General features: G+C 53.7%; 2 protein-coding genes across 3 annotated transcripts in view; both read left to right on the top strand.

The window, feature by feature from the left end:
• The first annotated feature begins 2,604 nt into the window (after positions 1-2,604).
• On the top strand, positions 2,605-15,655 carry GBA2 (glucosylceramidase beta 2). The gene is made up of 18 exons (XM_026865830.1): positions 2,605-2,630; positions 3,295-3,357; positions 3,894-3,985; positions 4,170-4,285; positions 4,399-4,617; positions 5,901-6,140; positions 6,501-6,603; positions 7,918-8,071; positions 8,331-8,456; positions 8,559-8,743; positions 9,089-9,193; positions 9,843-9,950; positions 10,305-10,456; positions 10,607-10,713; positions 10,868-11,010; positions 11,320-11,435; positions 14,462-14,653; positions 14,739-15,655. The coding sequence occupies exons 1-18, from the start codon at positions 2,605-2,607 to the stop codon at positions 14,958-14,960; spliced, it is 2,469 nt and encodes an 822-aa protein (XP_026721631.1). The 3' UTR covers positions 14,961-15,655.
• Positions 15,656-18,770: 3,115 nt separating this feature from the next.
• The window catches only part of LOC113489920 (avidin-like), a 20,337-nt gene continuing 19,123 nt past the window's right edge, over positions 18,771-19,984 (top strand). The window contains exons 1-3 of one of the 2 annotated variants that reach the window (XM_026866003.1): positions 18,771-18,917; positions 19,011-19,236; positions 19,663-19,783. In XM_026866003.1, the coding sequence (XP_026721804.1) occupies positions 18,846-18,917; positions 19,011-19,236; positions 19,663-19,783 (419 nt within the window). In that variant the 5' untranslated portion in view covers positions 18,771-18,845. The remainder of the gene's footprint in view (positions 18,918-19,010; positions 19,237-19,662; positions 19,784-19,984) is intronic. The other variant, XM_026866005.1, reaches the window with a different exon arrangement.

Raw genomic sequence — 19,984 nt, 5'->3', positions numbered from 1 at the left:
GGGGGGAAACGGGGCCCGGGAACACCCCGGGAGCGGGGAGGAAGGGGCAGGGGGTGTCCCGGGGCGGGGGCGGGGGGGCGCTCTCACGCTGCGGGTGGCTTGTACTGGGGAGACACCGGCGATGCCCCGGTGCACGGAAGGCCCCGGGCTGGTGGGAGCCGCTGTCCTCCCGCCCCGAGCTGCCGGCACCCACCCGCCTGCCTGGTGCCAGCGCTGGGAGCACTGGTGCAGACTGGGCAAAGCCGGCTTAGGGGCAGCACCCAGCGCTCGGGCTCCCCGAACCCGAGCAGCAGCTGTGAGCGCTGGGGGCATCGCTTCGGGAGGAGGAGGGAGCACCCCGAGGCTTGCTGCCGGTGCCCATCGTTGCCACATCTTCCCTGGCCAGTGTCAGGAGCTCAGCCCCTTGCATAAGGCGCCTTTCAGCAGATGGAGATTAAACTTGAGGTCAATTGGGAGGGTTTTGCAATGCTGTACACTATAGCAGGTTTGGGAATGGGGACTTCTCCTGACTTTGTGTCGGGGTGAGCTGGAAGTAACCAGGAAAAACGCATGTGAGAAACAACAGTGTTATTTTAACCTTTAGAACTGCTGCCCGGGTGCTGGCGGTGTTTGTGTACCCATCAGGCTGAACACTGAAACCGATGACAGCATGATTTATTTCCTTGTGCTTGCTTTATATCTCCTGCCTCCATTTTCTGAGATCCTGCTCAGTGTCCTTGGAGGTTGCTGGTTGTAAAGCTGGTTCCTGCAAAACCTGATGAAGGGGCAGATAGCCAGCTGCTTCGGGGTGCATGGCATGCAGGTCTGACATGAGACATCCTGGCTTGAGCCTGGACATCCGGGATGGGAGAGCGTGGATCCTGAACAGAAGATAAAAGCTGCTGGAAAAACCACCGTGGCTTCTTGGGGACGAGTGTGAAGTCCTGGTGGGGTGAGCAGGGAGGAGAGGTGATCTCTGTGGTGGCCTGGAGAGGCCACTCCTGGCCTGTTCCCATTGGAGTCTTGGAATGGAAGTGGCTTGTATCAGTCCTAGAAAAAGATTTTAAGGTTCAAAGCCAACAGCTAGATGTCAAAGTACTGCCTCTTCCCCTGTGCAAATTCTAGGAGGCAGAATGGTTGTCACTTCAAAATACTTGTGCAGGGCAAAGCTTTCTGGCAAGGAGACGCCAGCCTAGAGAGTGGAGGAGAGGAAGGGCATGGTGGCAAAAAGTACCTGTGTGGGTTTGAATTAAAACACGAAGGCAGCAGTGTTGGCTGTTGAAGGGCAGCTAATGCAGAGATGCAAGGAAGTGTGGTAGGCTGCATGCTCCTGGTGTTGGTGGGCAGCCGTGTGTCTGCGTGGTGGAGGCAGCCAGCCAGCGGAAACCTGAGTGCCTGTATTGCAAGAGGAGCCTGGAGCTTAGTCCTGTGGCATGGCTCATGGAACTGGACCTCTGGAGCCCTGCAAGTTGGCATGCTCTCTCCAAAACAACCATGATGAGCAGCACCCCTTTCTCGGGGGCACCCATCCTAGGGGCACTCTCAAAATCTGGCGTGGCTTGGTGCATCAAGTGCAACGTCATCTGGTGCAGGCACTCATACCTCATGAGATGGCTGGGAGTGCCTTGAGCTTGCTGCATGCCTTCAGCAGAGGAAGTCTAGGACCCGCAGAGGAGCCACCACATCCTGGGTTGATCTGGTGTCCTGCTGAGTTACACCTCTGGCTGATGACTGTCCTTTCCTGCAGCCCCACCCCTGCTGCAGGTTACATGGCTGGGGGTGTTGACAGCCCTGGGGTAGGTTTTGTTAATTGGGGCTCATCAGGTAAAATCCTTCATGGGGACACCTGCAACTGCAAATATGGAAAGAAAAGGTTGTGTGAATGTCTGGACTGGGGCTGGAAGAGAGGTGCAGACAGCTTTTCGCAGAGGTGGCTGACGTGCCCTGGGAGGGGGTCATGGCACAGATCCGGCACAGCTGGGTGATGCCTGGGCAGGTTTTCATTCCACTGCCAATTTGAAGGGAAAGAAATGCCCTCCAGCCCTGGCAGAGCTTTTGGTGTTGCAGAACATGAAGTCTTTCTCCTGGTTATTCTGCAGTGCTGGCAGAGCTGTTAACAGCCAGCAAGTGGGCATCGACCACCTTCTCCTCTTGGCTTGTGCGATTTTTTTTGGGAGAAGCTGTTGGGGGAAGAGTTTGCTATTGATATGGCAAAACAGCTCAGGCAGTGGCTGGCTGCAAATCCCAAACCTTTCCTGCTGCATGCTCCTGGAAAAACTGCTTATTTGAAATCCCTCCATTGCTTCCTTTTCCAAGGAGCCAGGATGTCCTGACGTGCCATGCCACAGCTGCTCTGCCTGGGCACCTTATTTTCCACCACTGAAAACCTGCTGGGGAAGCAGCTGGGTTGGTTCCCTGACGCTGGGTTGAAAAGAAATAATTTCCTTGAGAGAGAGAGCGTGCACACTGCCAAAACCTTGTCTCGGCAGTGTAACGCCAGGGCTGTCTCAACTGGGAGAAGAGCAGTCACAGCAGATGTAGCTTGAAGATAGAGACAGGCCCTGATTCAGGGCTGTCATGCAGGACAGGCTGGTTCTTGTGGTGCCCTGGACCTCTGCAGGCAAAATGTCCTTAAACAGTCAAATGCAAAGGTGAGTGTGTAGGAATGGAGAGTGGACTGCAGTCGGGTCCTGTGAGACTGCAACCTGGCAAATCTTACACTGAGAAGGATCTGGGGACCTCAGATGTTGGTGAATGAAGGTGAACGTCCAGTGACCACAGAGTCAAAAAGGCAAATGTGGGTTGTTTTTGTTAGGGAGGAGTGTGTAGGAGCAGGGGGTGTCATGAAGGAGCCTCTCCCCCTTGCTTCTGGGGGTGCATGTCCCAGGGGATTAGTGCTCACCCATGGTCCACTGCCTGGGCTCTGCATCCCATGAGCCATCAGAGCATGACAGGCTGTGCGCTCCTGTCTGGGGTGGCTTTCTCTGATTGGCAGTACAACGTTGGTTCCTGCAGGTAGCTCAGGGACATTTGCCCACCCCAGGGGCTCCCATGCCCACGCCACCCACCTGGCAGCCAGGTTGGGTCTTGCCTGTCTGTTCGCTGGGGGAAGTTCAGCAGCTTCTTCTGGTCTGGTAGCTGGTTTCCATATGCTAATTGTCTCTGTATGGAAGATTTAACTTGGGGCGGTTCATTAGCACAAGACAGTCCTTTACGAGCGCTGACTTGGAGCCCAGCCCTGCTCCTCTTGCCCCGAGTGGTGCTGGCACACCCAAGTGCAGGTGTGACCCTGTTTGGGTGTCTCTCGATTCCCAGGCCTTTGGGTGAGAAATTATCTGATGGGCAGTGCCTGGCCGCACAGCTGGTGTGCAAGTGGAGGTGAGTCCTGGGGATCCTGCCAGCTGCAGACAGGGCAAGGCTGCCCCATGCTATCTGTCCCCAGGGATGTGACACCGGGATGGGGCAGGGCTGTGTGTGACAGTGAGGATGTGGAGGTGGAAGGGCAGGGTTTATGTCCCTGGAACAGCATATGGCTTCTCTGGGTTCATACCTCTGTTCCCAGAACTTACTTAGCAGACCATGGCCTACCGGTCATGGAGGTGGTGGTGGCAGTGGTTCTTGTGTGCATTCCCATGAGCATCTGGAAGAGCATCCCGCCCCTGCACAAGCTTGGAGCCCTGCTCTCAGATATTGGACTGCTCTGTTTTCATGCTGTGCCTTTGCAGGCAGCCCTGAGCTGCCAGAGCTCTGCCTGCTCATGTCTGCTGACTGACAGTGTGTGCCCTGGGACACAGGTTCCTGTGGTGTATCTCTACAAGAGGGGCAACTGCAATGTGGTGGTCACGTCCTACCCAGTGACACTGAAGGGATAGTGATGCCTACTTTCATCTTTTATACCTCTTCTTCCCTTGCAGATACTTCAGGTGGTGGTACAAGAAGACCCGCATAGAGAAGAAATCTGCGTTCATTGACCTCTTGTGTGCTGTTCCTCTGCAGCAGATCTATGGTCAGCCTCCAGTTTGGGCACTGGGGTGGGGCATTGCCATCAAGGTGCTAGACCAGGGAGTGGGTCAAGGAGCTGCTGTGGTGTGGGCAGTGCTGAGGGGCCCCCAGAGCTGCATGGAGTGGTCCTTGAGATAGATCCCACCACGAGGAGGAACAGGGGTGCTAATTTCTGGTGTTTTTGCCAGGGTGCCCGCTGGGCGGGATCGGGGGAGGCACCATCACCCGTGGCTGGCGGGGTGAGTTCTGCCGCTGGCAGCTGAACCCTGGCATTTATCATTATGAAACGGTCATCGCTGACCAGGTAGGTGCAGCGGGGTCTGTAAGGGCTGCAGGTGGCACTGCAACAGCCCAGGTGGCTCAGGCATCTGCTCTTGGGCTGATCTCACCCCCTCCACGTGCTTCTCTTTTCCCCAGTTCACCGTGTGCCTGCGTTGCAAGGGGCAGACGGTTTACCAGCAGGTCTTGTCTGTGGAGAGACCTAGCACTCTGCAGGGATGGAACTGGGGCTACTGTGGCCACTATGCCTTCTACCATGCCCTGTACCCCCGTGCCTGGATGGTCTACGAGCTGCCGGGGCAAAACGTCGTGCTCACTTGCCGCCAGGTCTCTCCCGTCATCCCCCACGACTATAAGGTAAGGAGGTGGTGGCTCCTCACTGGTTGCAGCCTGTCCCCATGGGAGCACCAGGCCACACTGCCTCACAGCAGCACGGCACCTGTGGAGCGGTTGGTGGGGATGTGGCAGAGCTGCCTGCATGGAAAGGGGGAAAGGTTTGGCACAGCAGAGACAGGGCTGTGCTGTGTGATGCTTGGTGTGTCCCATTTTGGTAGCAGAGGCTTGGAGCTGGTGAATTTTTGACCTCTGAGCATTGCCTCTGCCTCCGGGGGGCTGCAGTAGAGGAGTTCCTTGTCTTTCCTGCCCAGCTCAGCATCGCCTGAAGACAACCAGGCTTGCTGCCTTGTTAATGTTATTTCCCAGCCTGGTCTCTTCCATCCCAAGACCCTGTTCTTAGTGCTAGCTACCAGGTATATAGCAGAGGGATCTTGGAAGGCTTTACCCCTCCTGGGACAGTTTGTACTGGAAGAGTTATCCCTTTTTCCTTCTGCTTAGCTCTGGCAGCTGCTCCTTTCCCCTTTGACATTGTGCTTTGACTATCTGTATTGCTTGTTCCCTGCTTTTGGTTTTGTCCTGTGACTATCCTAGCACCTGTCCACCTGGAATGGCAGGTCCAGAGCTGTGGCCTTACTGCCCAGAGGATCCGGTGGCAGCATTCTGGGAAACCCTCAGCCTGTACTTGTGGGTTGGTTTGTCAGCTGAGTGTTTTTGCTGGCTTTTGCCTGCCATCCCCAAAGGAAGAGCTGCTTATTAGCTGGGTTTTCCCAGCTGGGCTTTCCCAACATTTCCAGCATGTCTCAGCTCAGCAATGCTCCCAGGCAGGAGGAACCTCCGCAGCAATGCGGAAGCTCGGAATGGCAGCAAGGGATGCCTCGCTGCTCCCGCATGCTGCTCCTGCTTGCTCCCAGCCCTGGGCAAGGGCGGCAGGCCACACTGCTGACAAGGCTGACCTTCCTCTTACCCCAGCAAAAAGCACGTGAGCATGTATCAACCTGTTGAGCAGATGGGTGGTGAGACACCCATCTGAGCCTTAAACACTGCTTTTGGTGTGTGTGTATGTTGCACTGCGTGGGGTTTGCTAGACCAGGGCTTGTGATCTGATTTTTATATTGCCTGCTGCCTAAATTCTTCTGCTTCTGCTGCTGCTTCCCAGCTTGGCAATGGATTCCAAGACTGAGTTGTTCCTGGTGCTCTTGCTCCCACTGCATCCTGCGTGGTCTCCCCAACAGTGGGGGAAGTGATGCTCTGACAAGTAACCGTGGAGCACCAGCCCTATACGCAGCATTGTCTGTCTCTGCCAGGACTCCAGTCTACCGGTGGGAGTATTCATCTGGGAGGTGGAGAATGAAAGGGATGAGGATGTGGATGTTTCCATCATGTTCAGCCTGCAGAATGGCACGGGAACAAAGGAGGACAGGAGTGGAGGGCACTGGAACGAGCCCTTTGCCTTTGAGAAGGAGGGCGAGCGGGTTGCTGGAGTCCTGCTGCACCACTGCACACATGTGAACCCCTTCACCCTCGCCATCTCTGCCCGGGAGAAGGTAAAGGGCTGGCACTGCTGATGTGGCTCCTGTTGGAGGCTCCCTGCTGAATGTGGCAGGGCTGCTTCCAGGCAGCTGGTAAAGGGTGGATGTGTGATGGGTTGGGATCAGCATCAGTCCTTAACGCTCGCCTGACTGCAGGAGCAGGGACATGAATTCCCTGAGGGCACCCTTTTTGAGGGTGGGTTCCAGAAGAGAAGCTATAGGTGAAACTTTCAGGACAGCAGGTAAGTAGGTTTGGAGTTAGCATTGCTGGACAGAATGCGGGGAGTGAGTGTGGGGTCCCAGAGTTGTTGGGGGTGGGGCCTGCCTCTGCCCCTCAAAACTACTAGCCCCTGATGATGCTCTTCCCTTCCCCAGGCTGGCACAGGAGTCACCCACCTCACGGCATTCAATCCCATGGGATCAGGTAGAGAGGTGTGGCAGGACCTCCTGCAGGATGGCAGGCTGGATTCCCCTGCCGGTGAGTCCCTCTGTCCTCTGTGGGACGGTTGGAGGGGGAACTGGTGGCCACGCTGGTCGTGGGGCACAGGGCACCCAAGCAAGAGTGGATTTCCCTTCCTCTAGCCACCTCGGTGCCATTGCAAAAAGCTCTCACTGATGCTGTGGCTTGTTTCCAGCTTTGGGCTGTATCCAGATTTCCCACTGCTTGTCACACTGTCCTTGTGATTCTCCATTAGCTGTTTGCATCACCTAAGGGCTGTTCTCAGCCATCTTAATTGCACGTGCCAGTATCTTCTTAGTTTGTGCAGGGTTGCACACTGAGTTGAGATTTCTGCTGAGTAGCCAGGGTGATGTTCATCCACCTTCCCTGAGTTCCCATTGCCAGATCTGTGAGCTAGGCCCATCAGATTTGTTCTAGTGGCCATTTCACACTCCTTGGGGTTTGGTGCTGCCATCACTTGCTGTCCTCTTGTTACTGTATCGGTTCCCTGAAAGTCTCCCATATTACCTTGATACTTTTTCGTCATCCTCAGTTGTCTGCTCACTCCCTTGGCAGAAAACCTTGAAGCAGGGTGGCATCTCCCAGCCCTTGCTGCTAACCTCTTCCTGCAATAAAGGGTGATCATTTGCATAATGTCTCTGCCAGCTTTTGAACAAGGATGATGCTGGCACTGGACCTTTGCAAGATTTCTTGAAGCTTAAATCATGTAAATAAAGTGTTTACATAAATATTTCCGGAAAACTAAGTTTCCTGCCTGGATGCATTCAGCTCTCCAGGCTATTGGGATGTGGTTTTCCTTCGTGCATGCCAGGCATTATCATAGTCAGGATCAGTGCTTCTGTTAAAATTGTTGCTCTAATGAGTTTACCTGGTACACATGTCAGAACTAGCATATAATTATGCAGCTGCCTCAGGGCTTTTCTTAAATACGGGCAGAGTTCAAGCACCCTGCAAAAAACTGGAAATGATGACTGTCACTAGAAAGTCACAGTGTCTCTGTGTAACTGCAGTGCAGTTACAAAATCATGGGATGCTCTGTCCCTTCCACTCGTGCCTTGTGGCTTTTCCTGCCTGATTTGTTCCTGTGCTTTGATGACTTACTTTAACCCCTCCACCCATGGCAGGTATTTTTTTCCTGCTTGCAAAAAGCAGTTACTCACGTGTGGTAATGTCATCCCTTAAAACCCTGGGGATGTACCCTTCAGGTGGAAAGGGGGCTGGGGCATGCTCAGATAGTCTTGTCGCCCCTCAGGGTGTGTGGGAGCATCAGTCATCCCACCATAAGGCTTCCTTTGTCACTGGTGAATATTTTTTTTGTTTTTTTCCTGACAGGTAAAAGCAGCCTGACAGAGAAGGGGGAGGTGATGGCGGCAGCAGTGTGTGCCAGCTGCAGGGTGCCCGCCCGGGGGCACAGGACGCTGGAACTGGCCCTGGCTTGGGACATGCCCCGTGTTCACTTTGGCTCCAAGGAGAAGTTGCACCTCAGGTGGGTGGGTTGTCTCCTGTGGGACTTGGCTCATGTCCCCAAAGCCCCCTTCTCCCTGCCTCTGGGCTTAAGTAGGTGCCTGGGGTGCCTACTGTGGCTCTGCTAGCTCACAGAGGGGACCCTCTCCCCAGCCCCTGTGCCTCAGTGCCCCTGCTCGAGCAGTCAAGTTTTTCTGGTGTTCACTATAGTCCAGCCCTCTCCTGTGGCTGGTGGGCCCAGCTTGAGCCCACAGCGTACTCACCAAACCCCTGCTTGGCAGGCGGTACACCCGTTTTTTTGGCAGTGGAGGTGATGCTGCTCCTGCCCTGTCACATCACGCCCTGACGCACTATGAGGAGTGGGAGAGGAAGATCGAAGCGTGGCAGAAGCCCATCCTGGAAAACAGGTAGGATAGATGGGAGCACCTTCCCGGTGGCTTCCCAGGGCTGGTCAGAGCAGGAGCATCATCACCTCGGCTGCGGTGGTTGAGTTTCCCTCTTGCCCACAGCCAGCTGCCTTCCTGGTACAAGTCGGCCCTCTTCAATGAGCTGTACTTCATGACAGATGGGGGGACCATCTGGGTGGAGCTGCCCCCGGACTGCCGTGCTGAGGACCTGCAGGGACCAGAGGGGGCTGGCCTCTCCCACCTCCTCCCTGTCCTGCGGGAGTACGGAAGGTTTGCTTATTTGGAAGGTAACTTGCAGGGAATTGATGGATGGTCCCAACTCAACCCCTCCCCATTGCTGTCACCAGGTGATTGTAGTCTGCCATGGGGATGCTTTTCACACCCTGATGGGTAGGGAGCAGCTCTGTTCACAGCAAAACCCCTTGCAGAACCAAGCCCTGTAGGGTATGTCACAAGATCTTCTCCAGACCCCTGGGTGCTATATATAGAGAATAAAACCAACTTTGAGCAGGAGCCCCTGCCTGTGCTGGGAAAGAGCTCACCCTTCTGGGCTGTGTGGGAGGGAGGACTCCCCCTCCTTTCCCTTCCCTGTGGCAGGTCTCCCATCCCTCACTGTCTCTCTGGTCCTTCAGGCCAGGAGTACCGGATGTACAACACCTACGATGTCCACTTCTACGCCTCCTTTGCTCTCATCATGCTGTGGCCCAAGCTGCAGATCAGCCTGCAGTATGACATTGGTGAGTGACCCAGGAGACCCTGGTCCTGGAGACCCTGGCTTGATGCCTGCTGATGCCTTCACCTAGGGAAAAGACAGAGGATTTGGGACAGCATCTTCCATAGAATTCTGTGACGTGGAGCCAGTGTCCCAGTTCCTCTACTGGGCCCAGGACTTGCAAACCCCCAACATGCTTCTCAGCATCTCTCTGTCCAGCACTGGGATGCCTTCTTGCCTCATTGGGGGTGCACAGCTGGCTTTGCCTGCCCTGGGGGAGTCCCTGGTTCTACCAGCTCTATCCGTGCCCCTTGTAGAGAAGCATGAAGCTGTTTGCAAGACCCTGGTGCTCTGGGCGGGCTTGGAGGCTGCTCAGTTGTGGAGCACAGCCCTTTGCTGGGCTGTGGGAGGGCTGAGCCCGCTGAGGTTCCCTCCCAGCCCGCGGTGCTGCCACCACCTGGCTTAAGGGGGTGATGACACTGGCATGTTCCCTGCTGAAGGGAGACTGGTAGCAGCCTGGTGTCCTCTCAGCCTTTGCAGAGGGCTGTGATCTTGCAGCTGCTGACGCAAAGGGCAGCCTGGTGTGCTGGTGCAGGTGGCCCTGCCTGTGCCTGTAGCTTGCTGCTGCAGTGCCTGCTGCCTTTCTAATGTCTCTTGCTCTGTGTCCTTTCCAGCTGTCACAGTGGTGAATGAGGATGTCCAGCCCCGGCAGTACTTGATGTGTGGGCAGACAGCCCAGGTGAAGCTGAAGAATGTGGTGCCACATGACATTGGGGATCCAGGTGAGGGGTCTGGCCAGGCCTGCTGCGGGGCAGAGGGAGTGCAGGACTGCTCACATAACTGTTCAGGGTAGTTAACTCCCAAGCTGTGGGAATGAGGTGTGGTGCATGGAATACACTGTTTTCTGGGAATGAAAGGCTTGGATGGTTTGGAATTGGTGATGAAGACCATGCTGCATGGAGCTTGTGCAAGGCAGACAGTGGGAAGCTGAGCCGTAGTGGGAAGGCTGCTCTCACTAGAGATGGCACAGGGCACACACATTATTTGATCATAGCGCTCTTGGGACCTTGCTCCCAGGTAGTAGAGCAGATGTTCATTGCTTGCAGCCCTGCTGCATCCACTCTGTCCTTGCTTAGGTGATGAGCCGTGGCACCGTGTCAATGCCTACCTGATGCACGACACTGCCGACTGGAAGGACCTCAACCTGAAGTTTGTGCTGCAGGTGTACCGTGACTACTACTTGACACATGACTCCCTCTACTTGCGGGACATGTGGCCAGTCTGCCAGGTACTGGGAGGAGATCAAACCATGGGGCATCACCCTTCTCCACTTCCCTGGGAGACATGGGACATCCCAAGAGGATGGATGTTCCCCAGCAGAGTGTGAGGGGCTGCTAGGATGTAGGGGCTGCATGACCATCTCCTGCCTCTCCCACAGGCTGTGATGGAGTCAGAGATGAAGTTTGACACGGATAATGATGGACTCATTGAAAACGGTGGCTTTGCTGACCAGACATATGATGCATGGGTGGTACATGGAGCCAGGTGGGCAAGAGAGGCAGGTTGGGGTTGGAGATGGGGGGTGTGGGGTGGGGAGGTAGCTCAGAACTGGGACCATGGTCCCCATGTGTTGTGGGAGGTCTGTGCAAGCCATGGGGTATCCCATGTTGCTGATGCTTCTCTCCCTTGGCTCTGGCAGTGCCTACTGCGGTGGGCTGTGGCTGGCAGCTGTCTGCATGATGTGCAAGATGGCAGAGGTGCTCGGGGATGCAGAGATCCAGCAGAAATACACGGACATCCTGAGCAAGGGCAAGGAGGCGTTTGAGAGGATGCTCTGGAACGGTGGGTGCTCAGTGGTGGGGAACCACGCTTGGCTGGCCATGTGTCCCTTGGGAAGGGGGATGTCTCCTCCTTGGGTCACAGAGCCTGGCAGAGGATGGCAGAAGGAAGGGAGATGCCATGCCTCCAAGTGGAGGAGAAGGAGCAGATACCAGGGAGGGAACAGAAGAGGTATGATGGTCTGGGAAAGGAAGAAGAGAGCCTTCTAGGAAAAACTGCTGTGCTCCTGCCTCACAGGGGGGAGTGTAGGGATAGCACACATGAGCTGGGGTCCTAAACTATCAATTTTAAACTGTTTCCTGCCTTTCCCAGGAAAATACTACAACTATGACAGCAGTGGGAGTGAAACCTCCAGCAGCATCATGTCAGATCAGTGTGCTGGACAGTGGTTTCTTGGGGCTTGTGGCCTGGACCAAGGGGAGTTTGAGGTAAGAGAAGGGTCAGCCTGGTGTGGGTTGGGGCAAGACAAGACCTGCAACAGGAGGAGAACAGCAGCAGGGCTTGCATGTGGTGTGGGTTGTGTGCTGGGGACTGTTGCAGGGGGCACCCACCTGTTCCCTCACATCAGTGTGTGCTTGGGTGGAGGCTGTTGGATGCATCTTGGTGCAACCCACCTTAAATCAAACTCTGCTTATGGAGAGGCGGTGCAGCAGGGGCGTGTAACTGTGGTCAGCTCTGGCATGCTTGGAGGAAAGTCCCACTGGGGTTTCTTTCATCAAGGAGCTATTTGTTTGAAATAAGGAGGAAAAAGGTGTATGAAACTTTCCATGAGTTATTTACTGCCTAGTTTAAATTCCTAAATAGCATTTGAGGGAAATAAGGCTTATTTGGGGCCCTAAAGTCTTGCTCTTCAGTTGCAAGAGAAGAATTGAGTGAAAACTCCTCTTGTCTGATGGGATGGTAAGAGCAGGTGCTGGTGGTGCAATACCTGGAACAGAGCTGGCAAGTGGAGAGCCATCGTATGGATTATTTCTGGTCCATAGACAGTTGTCAGGCCAAAGTTGCCAAACTGTAGGTAGTTGTTTGTGTGGTAATGGAGATGCAAATACTTTGGCTGACTGAAGGAAGGAATGACTCTTGGCTGTGTGAGGGTCATGGACTGTTTCACCATCTGTTGGTGTCAGAGGGGAGCTTCAAGTGACCTTTCCTGGTGAACACTGCGGGATTTCATGAGAAATGGGTGTCTGGTATTGGCCCCCTGCATTTATCCCAGGGTGGATCCCTAGAATATGGGACTGGGGCAGTGCCTGGGGGTCCAGGCAGGATCTGGCCCAGATCTCATGCAGTAATACCCATAGATCCCTTTTTTGGGGGAAACCAATAAACCTGGTGCAGTCCAAAAATCCTCACTTGCCTTTCCATAGCCTTGGACTTTTGTTGCTGAAGGTGGCACTTGTCTCTGCTGCCTGGTGAGCTTTGAACTTGCTGGAGATGGTGCCGGTGAACTTCTGTTACTCTGACCATGGAAGGTTTTTTTCCATGTATTTTGATCCCTTGTCTGCCTGGCAGCATTCCTGTTCGCAACCTCATTAACACCCTCCTGCTGCGTGCACAGGTCAGTAACAAAATACAAAGTAAGAAAAGCCTGTGTCTCAGGCCCTGAAGAAACTGTGCCCTGAAACCTTCTGCCAGAGATGGCTGCTTCACAGCACCCCTCTGCTGACACCTGCTGCCTAACAGCACTTGAGCTTACCTGCAGAGCCACACCAGGAAGAATGACCGTCAGATGCATGGCTTTAGTGTAGGATCTGCTGGCTTTCCTTAGAGTCTACCAAAGCTGTCTGGCTGGACTGCCCAGCCTCCCTTGGCAAGTTTCTGCCTGGTGTCACTGCACATTTTGTTTCCCCTGGCCCTGGTGGCACCAGACTGGCAAGAAAGTTCTGGCACGTCCTGAGCTGGGAGCTGTTCTCTTTCTTGCAAGTAGGTGTCATGATTGCTCCGTAACATCGCTTCTGATCCCTGCAAATTTCTTGTTAGGGCTTTTTCACTGTTGGGCATGCATGGGATGGAGAGGAGCCACACTCCCTTTGCCACATCATTGAGTTTTGAGCTTTGCTTTTCTGAACAAGGCAGTGACTTCTGCTGCATTGACACTTCCTAATTTTATTGCCAATAATGAAAGCAGTGCAAAAGCCTTATTTACTTTCAGCTGTTCACAGAGGCTTTTCATCTTAATGCAATCCTTGCTGTGTTGCTGCTCCACTGCTTTTTGTTTGGTCAGCAGGTGTTTTTGTGCTTAGGTGGGGTTGGTTGGGGTATTTTTTGTTTCTGGGGTTTCTTTTTTTTTTTTTTTTTTTTTTTTTTTTTTTTTTCTCTTTTTCAGTAAGAGCTTACTCGGCATGATACTTCAGTCTGTTCTCGTAACTGTTTTGAGCTCATAACCTTATTTTGTTGAACAGCTTTTTTTCCCTTATTGAAGGGGGAAGGTTTTTACTTCCTCCTAATAATTTCCTGAATTGGCTGTTTATCCAGCGAGCACTGTTGACCTTTCACGAGTCTTCAACATTCACTTGGGTTAAAAGTTTCAAATCCTTCCTGCCAGACATGTAAAACTATCAGGCACCCTGTACATCTCAGTCTAACCTCTTCATCCCCAGCTCCCCCTCCTCTGACCTTGAACTCCCCTTAGTCCAGGCCACAAATTCTTGCATCACCCTCTGATTACAAAACTGAAAGGATTAAAGTGCTTTTGAAATCACTCAAAACTAAGCCCTGTTTTCGTTTTTCCCCTGAGATGAAGCAGATTTTTTCCTCTTTTTTCTTTTTTTTAAAAAGATTCTCAGCATTTACTCAAACAAACATACCAGTATCCACAACATTCACTTTGCAGCTGCAATGTGCATTCTGATGTCATCAGACCAGCTTTGCCATGATCTTTCCCTTTGGCAGGAAGGTACCTCTAGCCTCACTGATCCCAGACCTTCCTTTAGCCACCTTTGGCCTATGTCCCATCTCTTGTAGGTGTTGCAGTGGATCTTGTAGCTGGTGCAGAAGGGCTGTGAGAACAGTACAGTGGTCTTACCAGGAGAAATTCTGGGCCTTATAGTTGTTAGCCTGAGAAATGAGCAATGGTGACTATAAACCAAGGTAAGGATGGTGTGGTTGTCCAGTTCCCCAAAGTGAACTCCAAAGAGATGTGGGGGTTTGGCCAGTGACTGAAAGTGAAAGGCTGTTTATGGAGACAGAGTGGTTGGATGAACTATCAGCCTCCCCAGGAGAAAGGTGAAATGAAGTTCAGCATCTCTTCTGTTGAGCAATTGCTTTTTTTTTTTTACTTCTGTCTTCTGGGAAACAGACTTTTTCACTTCATCCTGTTATTTTTCTGAGGCAGCTATTTACCCAATGAGCAGTGTTGACCTCTCTTTCATGGAAAACTTAACCCTGCTTCATGGAGACCTGAGGGATCTGCATGAGTGCTGAGCCCAAAGCCCTCTCTTGCTTTCTCTCCACACAGGTCTTCCGCAAGAGCCATGTTGTCAGTGCGCTCAAGACCATCTTTGAGAAGAATGTCATGAGTTTTGCTGGTGGCACCATGGGAGCGGTGAATGGCATGAGACCTGATGGGGTGCCCGACACCTCCAGCGTGCAGTCCAATGAGGTGTGGATCGGTGTGGTCTATGCCTTGGCTGCCACCATGATCCAGGAGGTGAGTGGTGATGCTGCACCCCTCAACACTTGCCATCTTCTTGCACTCTGTGGATAGGCTGATGGTCATCTTCACTCTGCTGCAGGGGCTGGTGGAGGAAGGCTTTCGTACAGCGGAGGGTTGCTACCGAACGGTTTGGGAGCGGCTGGGCATGGCTTTTCAGACACCAGAGGCCTATCGGGAGAAGAAAGTCTACCGCTCATTGGCTTACATGCGGCCCCTTAGCATCTGGAGCATGCAGCTGGCCCTGGAGCGCAGAGCTGGCCAGGCACCAGCACCACCTCCCCAGGTCCCCATCCACCCTTGAGTCTGGAGGGTAGTGAGCAGGGCGGGGGGGCTTCAGCTGGTGGGCAGGGACTCTTCCCTCCCCCTCTTTGATAATATTCACAGTGCTGTTTTCCTTCCCTACCTCCACTACGTGCCCTTCACCTCAGGGGGCTTCCAGCCACTGATGCTGAGCATGAGGGGGAACCAGAGGTGCAGGTGATGTCTCCTCGGAGAGGAGTGGGATAAGGAGGTGCTGCTGGAGCCTGTGCCTCCCCTTCCCTATCACTCAGGGCTTTGACAGCCTGCCGGACCCCCAGCCATCCTCCACTGGAGCTGGTACCTTGCCCAGGGGCACAGGAGCCTTCTCTCCTGCAGTCAGCAGGCTGAGGAAGGTGGGAGCTGGTCTGCAAGGCAAAAAGTTGTGTTTGTGTGTGTCTGTGTGTGTGTGGGCATTGGACTGGTGTGTGCAGGCACATGGATGCTGCAGTTGTTGCTCCCTTGGGTGACACTGCAAATACAGACTGGCTCTACCCCAAGGCACCAGCCCCAGGAGAGCCTTAGGCAGATACAATCCCCAGGGGAACTTCGGCTTCCCAGATGGTGACAATCGGAGCCCAAGCAGCAGGTCCTGGTCTGGTACCGTGACACGCCTCCCTGCTGGTGCTGGGGATGGACAGTGGAGCGTGGTTTAGAGGATGAATCATTTTAATATCTTAATAAATTTGTCCAGCTGTCTATCCTTCTTGTGTGTCTTCTCTGCTATGGGGGTAAGCTGGAGGAGGGAGCCAATCTTGCTCCCCCTTTCCTTCCTGGGCTAGGGATGCAGGAAGGGGGCAGGCGCTAATTGCAGTCTCCTCTGGCAGCGTTTTGCTAATGGGACCAAGATTTGCCTTCCCCCCAGCATGGGAGGGCAGGTGAAACCTACACCTTTGTTGTCTCCTTTCTTGCCTACAAGGCAGGGGAAGGGAAGGAGCTGAGCATTCCTCCTGAAAATGCCTCTGGGGGGAGAGGCAGTACCCTGGCCCTTGACCAAATCATGTCCCTTCCCAGACAGGCTTGGGTGCTTTGCTTCCATTTCCTCCTTTTTCTGCCAGTACAGCATTTAAAGGCTGTTCCTGCCTGATGGTGTGGTGCGGGGAGGGAGCCCAGCCCCCAGGTTTAGCTACAAGGTCTTTCTGCCTGCTTCACAGCTTTTTGCTCTAAAGCCCTCCCTTAATCCTTAAACCCCCTCAGGGTTGGGGTGGAAAGGAGGCTGTCCTCCCCCCCATGACCTCTCTCTGTCATATTTTCCTCCCCTGCCCGACCCAGCCCTTGTCTGCCCTGGGAGCTGGTGCACAGGTAGGGCATTGCTGTGGTGGCCTGGTGCTGCCAGTGGGTGATAAATGGCCTTTCCTTGCTCCCTGGGGGAGTGTTACTGCATCTGGCTGGTCAGAAGAATAATGTTATCCGGGAAGGGCAGGTTGTCCCGGATGTGACCCCTGCCTGGAGGAGCTGGTGCCAGGTTCCCATGGCAGAGCCCACAGCTGATGGAGAGGGACCGAGGTGCTCTCCCCTAGGGTCACTGTGGTGAGGCTGGAGGGGCAGATGGGGGTGCCAGGACACCAGCACGGCTTGCCTGGGCTGCTCACCTCCATTTGTTTTGTGTTGGCAGCCACTGGGGATGGTGGCATCCCAATCCAGCTGGCAAGGGACAAAAGCAGGTATCAAAGCCGGCACAACATCTGACCAGGCTGGATTTTATTGCTGCAACCTGTCAGCATCGCTCCTTAACCCCAGGCGCTAGGCTGCCTGCAGACTTTCTGTCACAGGTTAGGGCATTCAGTCTATACCAAGGGATATTTCTGCTCGTTTGTCCTCTTTTGACTGTATCACCTCAGTAAAACTTGTATCTGATACACTCAACTTTCAGTAGCTTCTGCATGAGCACAGCTGTGGCTTGGGAGGACAATCCTTAGTTAGAGATATTATTTTCTGTAGCATTTGCCTGTACTACTGTTTTTCAAGGCTGACTCAATCCCAACTTAAGCAGCAAGTTTAATTATTCATTAACCCTTTTCTGACCCCTGATGTACATGGGTTTAAACCAACTTTTGACTTCTTCCCTGCCTGTACATTCCCCCTTGTTCGCTCCCTGCTGTGCCAGGACTCAGGCATGGCATCACAGAATTTTAGCTGTGGTAATTATTGCCAGCCCTGAGACACTTCACTGGCTGCCCTTTGGGGGGGTGCAAACCCGTCAGAGATACCCCAGCTCTTGGCTTATTTTATATTAGACTCATCTGACACTGGTCAAGAAATCTGTCTGCTTGAGCACTGAGCTGATCCCTGCACCTGCAAGATATGCCACTGGAACAGGGATTATTAAATGCAAGGCAAATGAAGATTATGAGCAGGTAGCACTAATATTGGTGGTGTGATGCTAAAATAAATCTGTCTGTAAATGAGCTATGGGCTGCCATCAGCAGCAGTGCCAGCACAGAGACCTTGGGTTGCCCTTCCCAGTGCCGACCAATGGCCACAGTGTCTCTGCAGAAGATCCCTGAACTAAGGTGATGGCAAGAGGGTGATGGCTGCCCCTCCTGCTCCCTACAAACTTCCCAAACAGACCTTAATTGTTATCACAAACCTTGAGCATACTCCAGGCAGTACTTGCTTGCAGCCAAAACAACCAAAGCAAACAGGAGCTGTGTAGGAAAATATTCTAAGATAAAAGGAAGCAAACATTGGGGCAAGAATTTCTCAAGGACAGCCAGCTATCTGGCGGGGGAGTCTTTGTAGGTAGGGGTATGAGAGGGCTGTAGGGCTCCCGCAGAGAAGAAAGCGGGGGTGTTAAAATGCCATCAGCAGAAATTCAGTGCTGCCCAGCTCGGGTAGAGATGAATTTTACTGTCAGAGAGAAACTGGGGTTCAAATGTGAAATAAAAAGGAAAGCAAAATTTGAGAAATATTTTTAAAGTATTTGGGAAATATGTTGCCAAAAATTGCCTTGTCTCCATTTTAAGAAAAGAAGCATTTTCTTGTGAATAGGTCTCCATCAGCTCTTGCTGTGATGACTGGGGGAATTAAACCACACATATTTAAGGACACTGCCCTAGAAATCATTGAGGAATGGGTGAGAAAATCTGATGTGAACTGAGCTACTTCAGCCTCTCTGGCCAACAACAGCTATAACATAAGGGGAATTACATAAATACATACTTAAATTTATTTGAAAATCCCTGTGTAAATAAAATTTTTTACAGCATTAAAATGCGACATTCAAGATATTTGAAGAATGTCTGTTTTTCATAAACAAAACAATTTCCCTCCAACAAAATCCAGCTTGTAAAAACAGCAGCAAACTTCATGCCAGCCCTGGGCAAGAGGAGACCCGGTGCTTTGTAGCCTGATCTGCAGCTGCTTCAGAACAAGGGTGGGGTGGTAAGCAAAGCCCCTTAAAAGAGCTCGGTGCTGGGTGGGTTTGCACAAGGATACCTGGTGAGGATAGGGTCAGGCTGTGTGCTGCAGCTGATCCTGGGGTGCACTGGGGTTAAGGCTGCTTGGCACCCCTATGCACACTGGGTATGGCAGTGGGGTGACACATGGGTGGCAGAAGAGACAACAGCCCCCAAGAGGGGTTTCCCCAGCTGAGCATCTCTCCTGGCAGTCACCAACCTGCGTGAGCTGGGGCCTCCCCGGGAGGTGCTGGGGAAGTGTGAGTAAGGAGGGACAGTTTTAGCAGGAGCTTCTGGGAATATATGCCTGCAACTAACACTCTCAGACAACTGGGAAATGCAAGTTTAGAACCACCCAGATTGCACAATGTCCTGGCATGAGCTGTAACCCACAGCCCTGGCAGCAATAAAAAGGCGAGAGAGCAGGCACATCCTCAGAGCCCTGCGAGGAGCACATCCCCAGGTACGCCAGCTGTCTGCCCCCTGCAGAGATGGTGCGAGTGACTCCCTTCCTCCTGGTGCTCAGCCTGGCCCTGGTGGCTCAGGGCCTCTCTGACAGAAAGGTAACGGCAGGTCTGGGATGCACTGGGCAGGGTGGGCAGAGGGGCTGTGGCTCTGGGGGTGCACCTGGGCTGTGCTGCAGCACCAACTCAAAGTCCCCTCCACTCCAGTGCACGCTGACTGGGCTCTGGATCAACGACCTGGGCTCCAACATGACCATCGGGGATTTGAACAGAAAAGGTGAATTTGCTGGCTCCTACCACACAGCTGTGACAGCCACCACAAATGAGATTCAGGTGTCACCGCTGCAGGGGTCCCAGCATCGCACGAACCAGAAGAGCCAGCCCACCTTTGGCTTCACTGTCAACTGGAAATTTTCAGGTGCTTCTCCTTTCCCAGCCTTCCTGCTGTGTGCCCAGAGCTCCCCTGCCCTCCCTGTGATGTCCCTGGTGCTTTCTGCCCTTCCCTGCAGTACCCTTGATGATCTCTTGTGGTGTCCCCAGTGCTCCCCCATCCCCTTGGGTGTCCCTGATGTTTCCTTCCCCTGTCCTTGACCCTGGAGCTCCTTGGCTGGTGTCACCTCCCAGTCCCAGGGCACAGAGCATGTGCTGGGGGCTGAAGCCTGCTGCTGCCTGCCCATCTCCAGGCAAGACCCCAGGCCGTCTGAGCCCTCCTGCCTGCTTTCCCCATCACTGCTGTCCCCAGAGGGCAGGGACAGCCCTGGTCTCCTGTCCCCTGTACTGGGGGCTCGGCACTGTCCTGCAGCCCTGGCTACACCCCCCTCCACCTCCTGCCCTGTTCCCACAGACTCCATTACTGTCTTCACGGGCCAGTGCTTTGTGGATGATGAGGGAAAGGAGGTTTTGAAGACCATGTGGCTCCTTCGGTCACGTGTGGACAACATCAAGGATGACTGGAAAGCCACAAGGTGAGCCCCCTGTCCCTGCCCTGCACAGGTCCCCTGTGCATCCCCAGAGGGGTTGGGGCTCTCCCACCCCGTGGTGCTCAGCACCCCGCAGAGCTGCTGCCAGGGTGGGGGTGACCGAGGATGGGGTGCCCGTGCACGGGCTCCCCGGGGGTCCCGCCAAGGTGTAAATGCCTGGGGCGGGGGATGGGGCTAAGTTGGCAT

The sequence above is a fragment of the Athene cunicularia genome (genome assembly GCF_003259725.1).
Source record: "Athene cunicularia isolate RWA chromosome Z unlocalized genomic scaffold, athCun1 chrZ_part1, whole genome shotgun sequence".
Classification (NCBI taxonomy): domain Eukaryota; kingdom Metazoa; phylum Chordata; class Aves; order Strigiformes; family Strigidae; genus Athene; species Athene cunicularia.
This window is presented reverse-complemented; position numbering and strand designations above follow the sequence as displayed.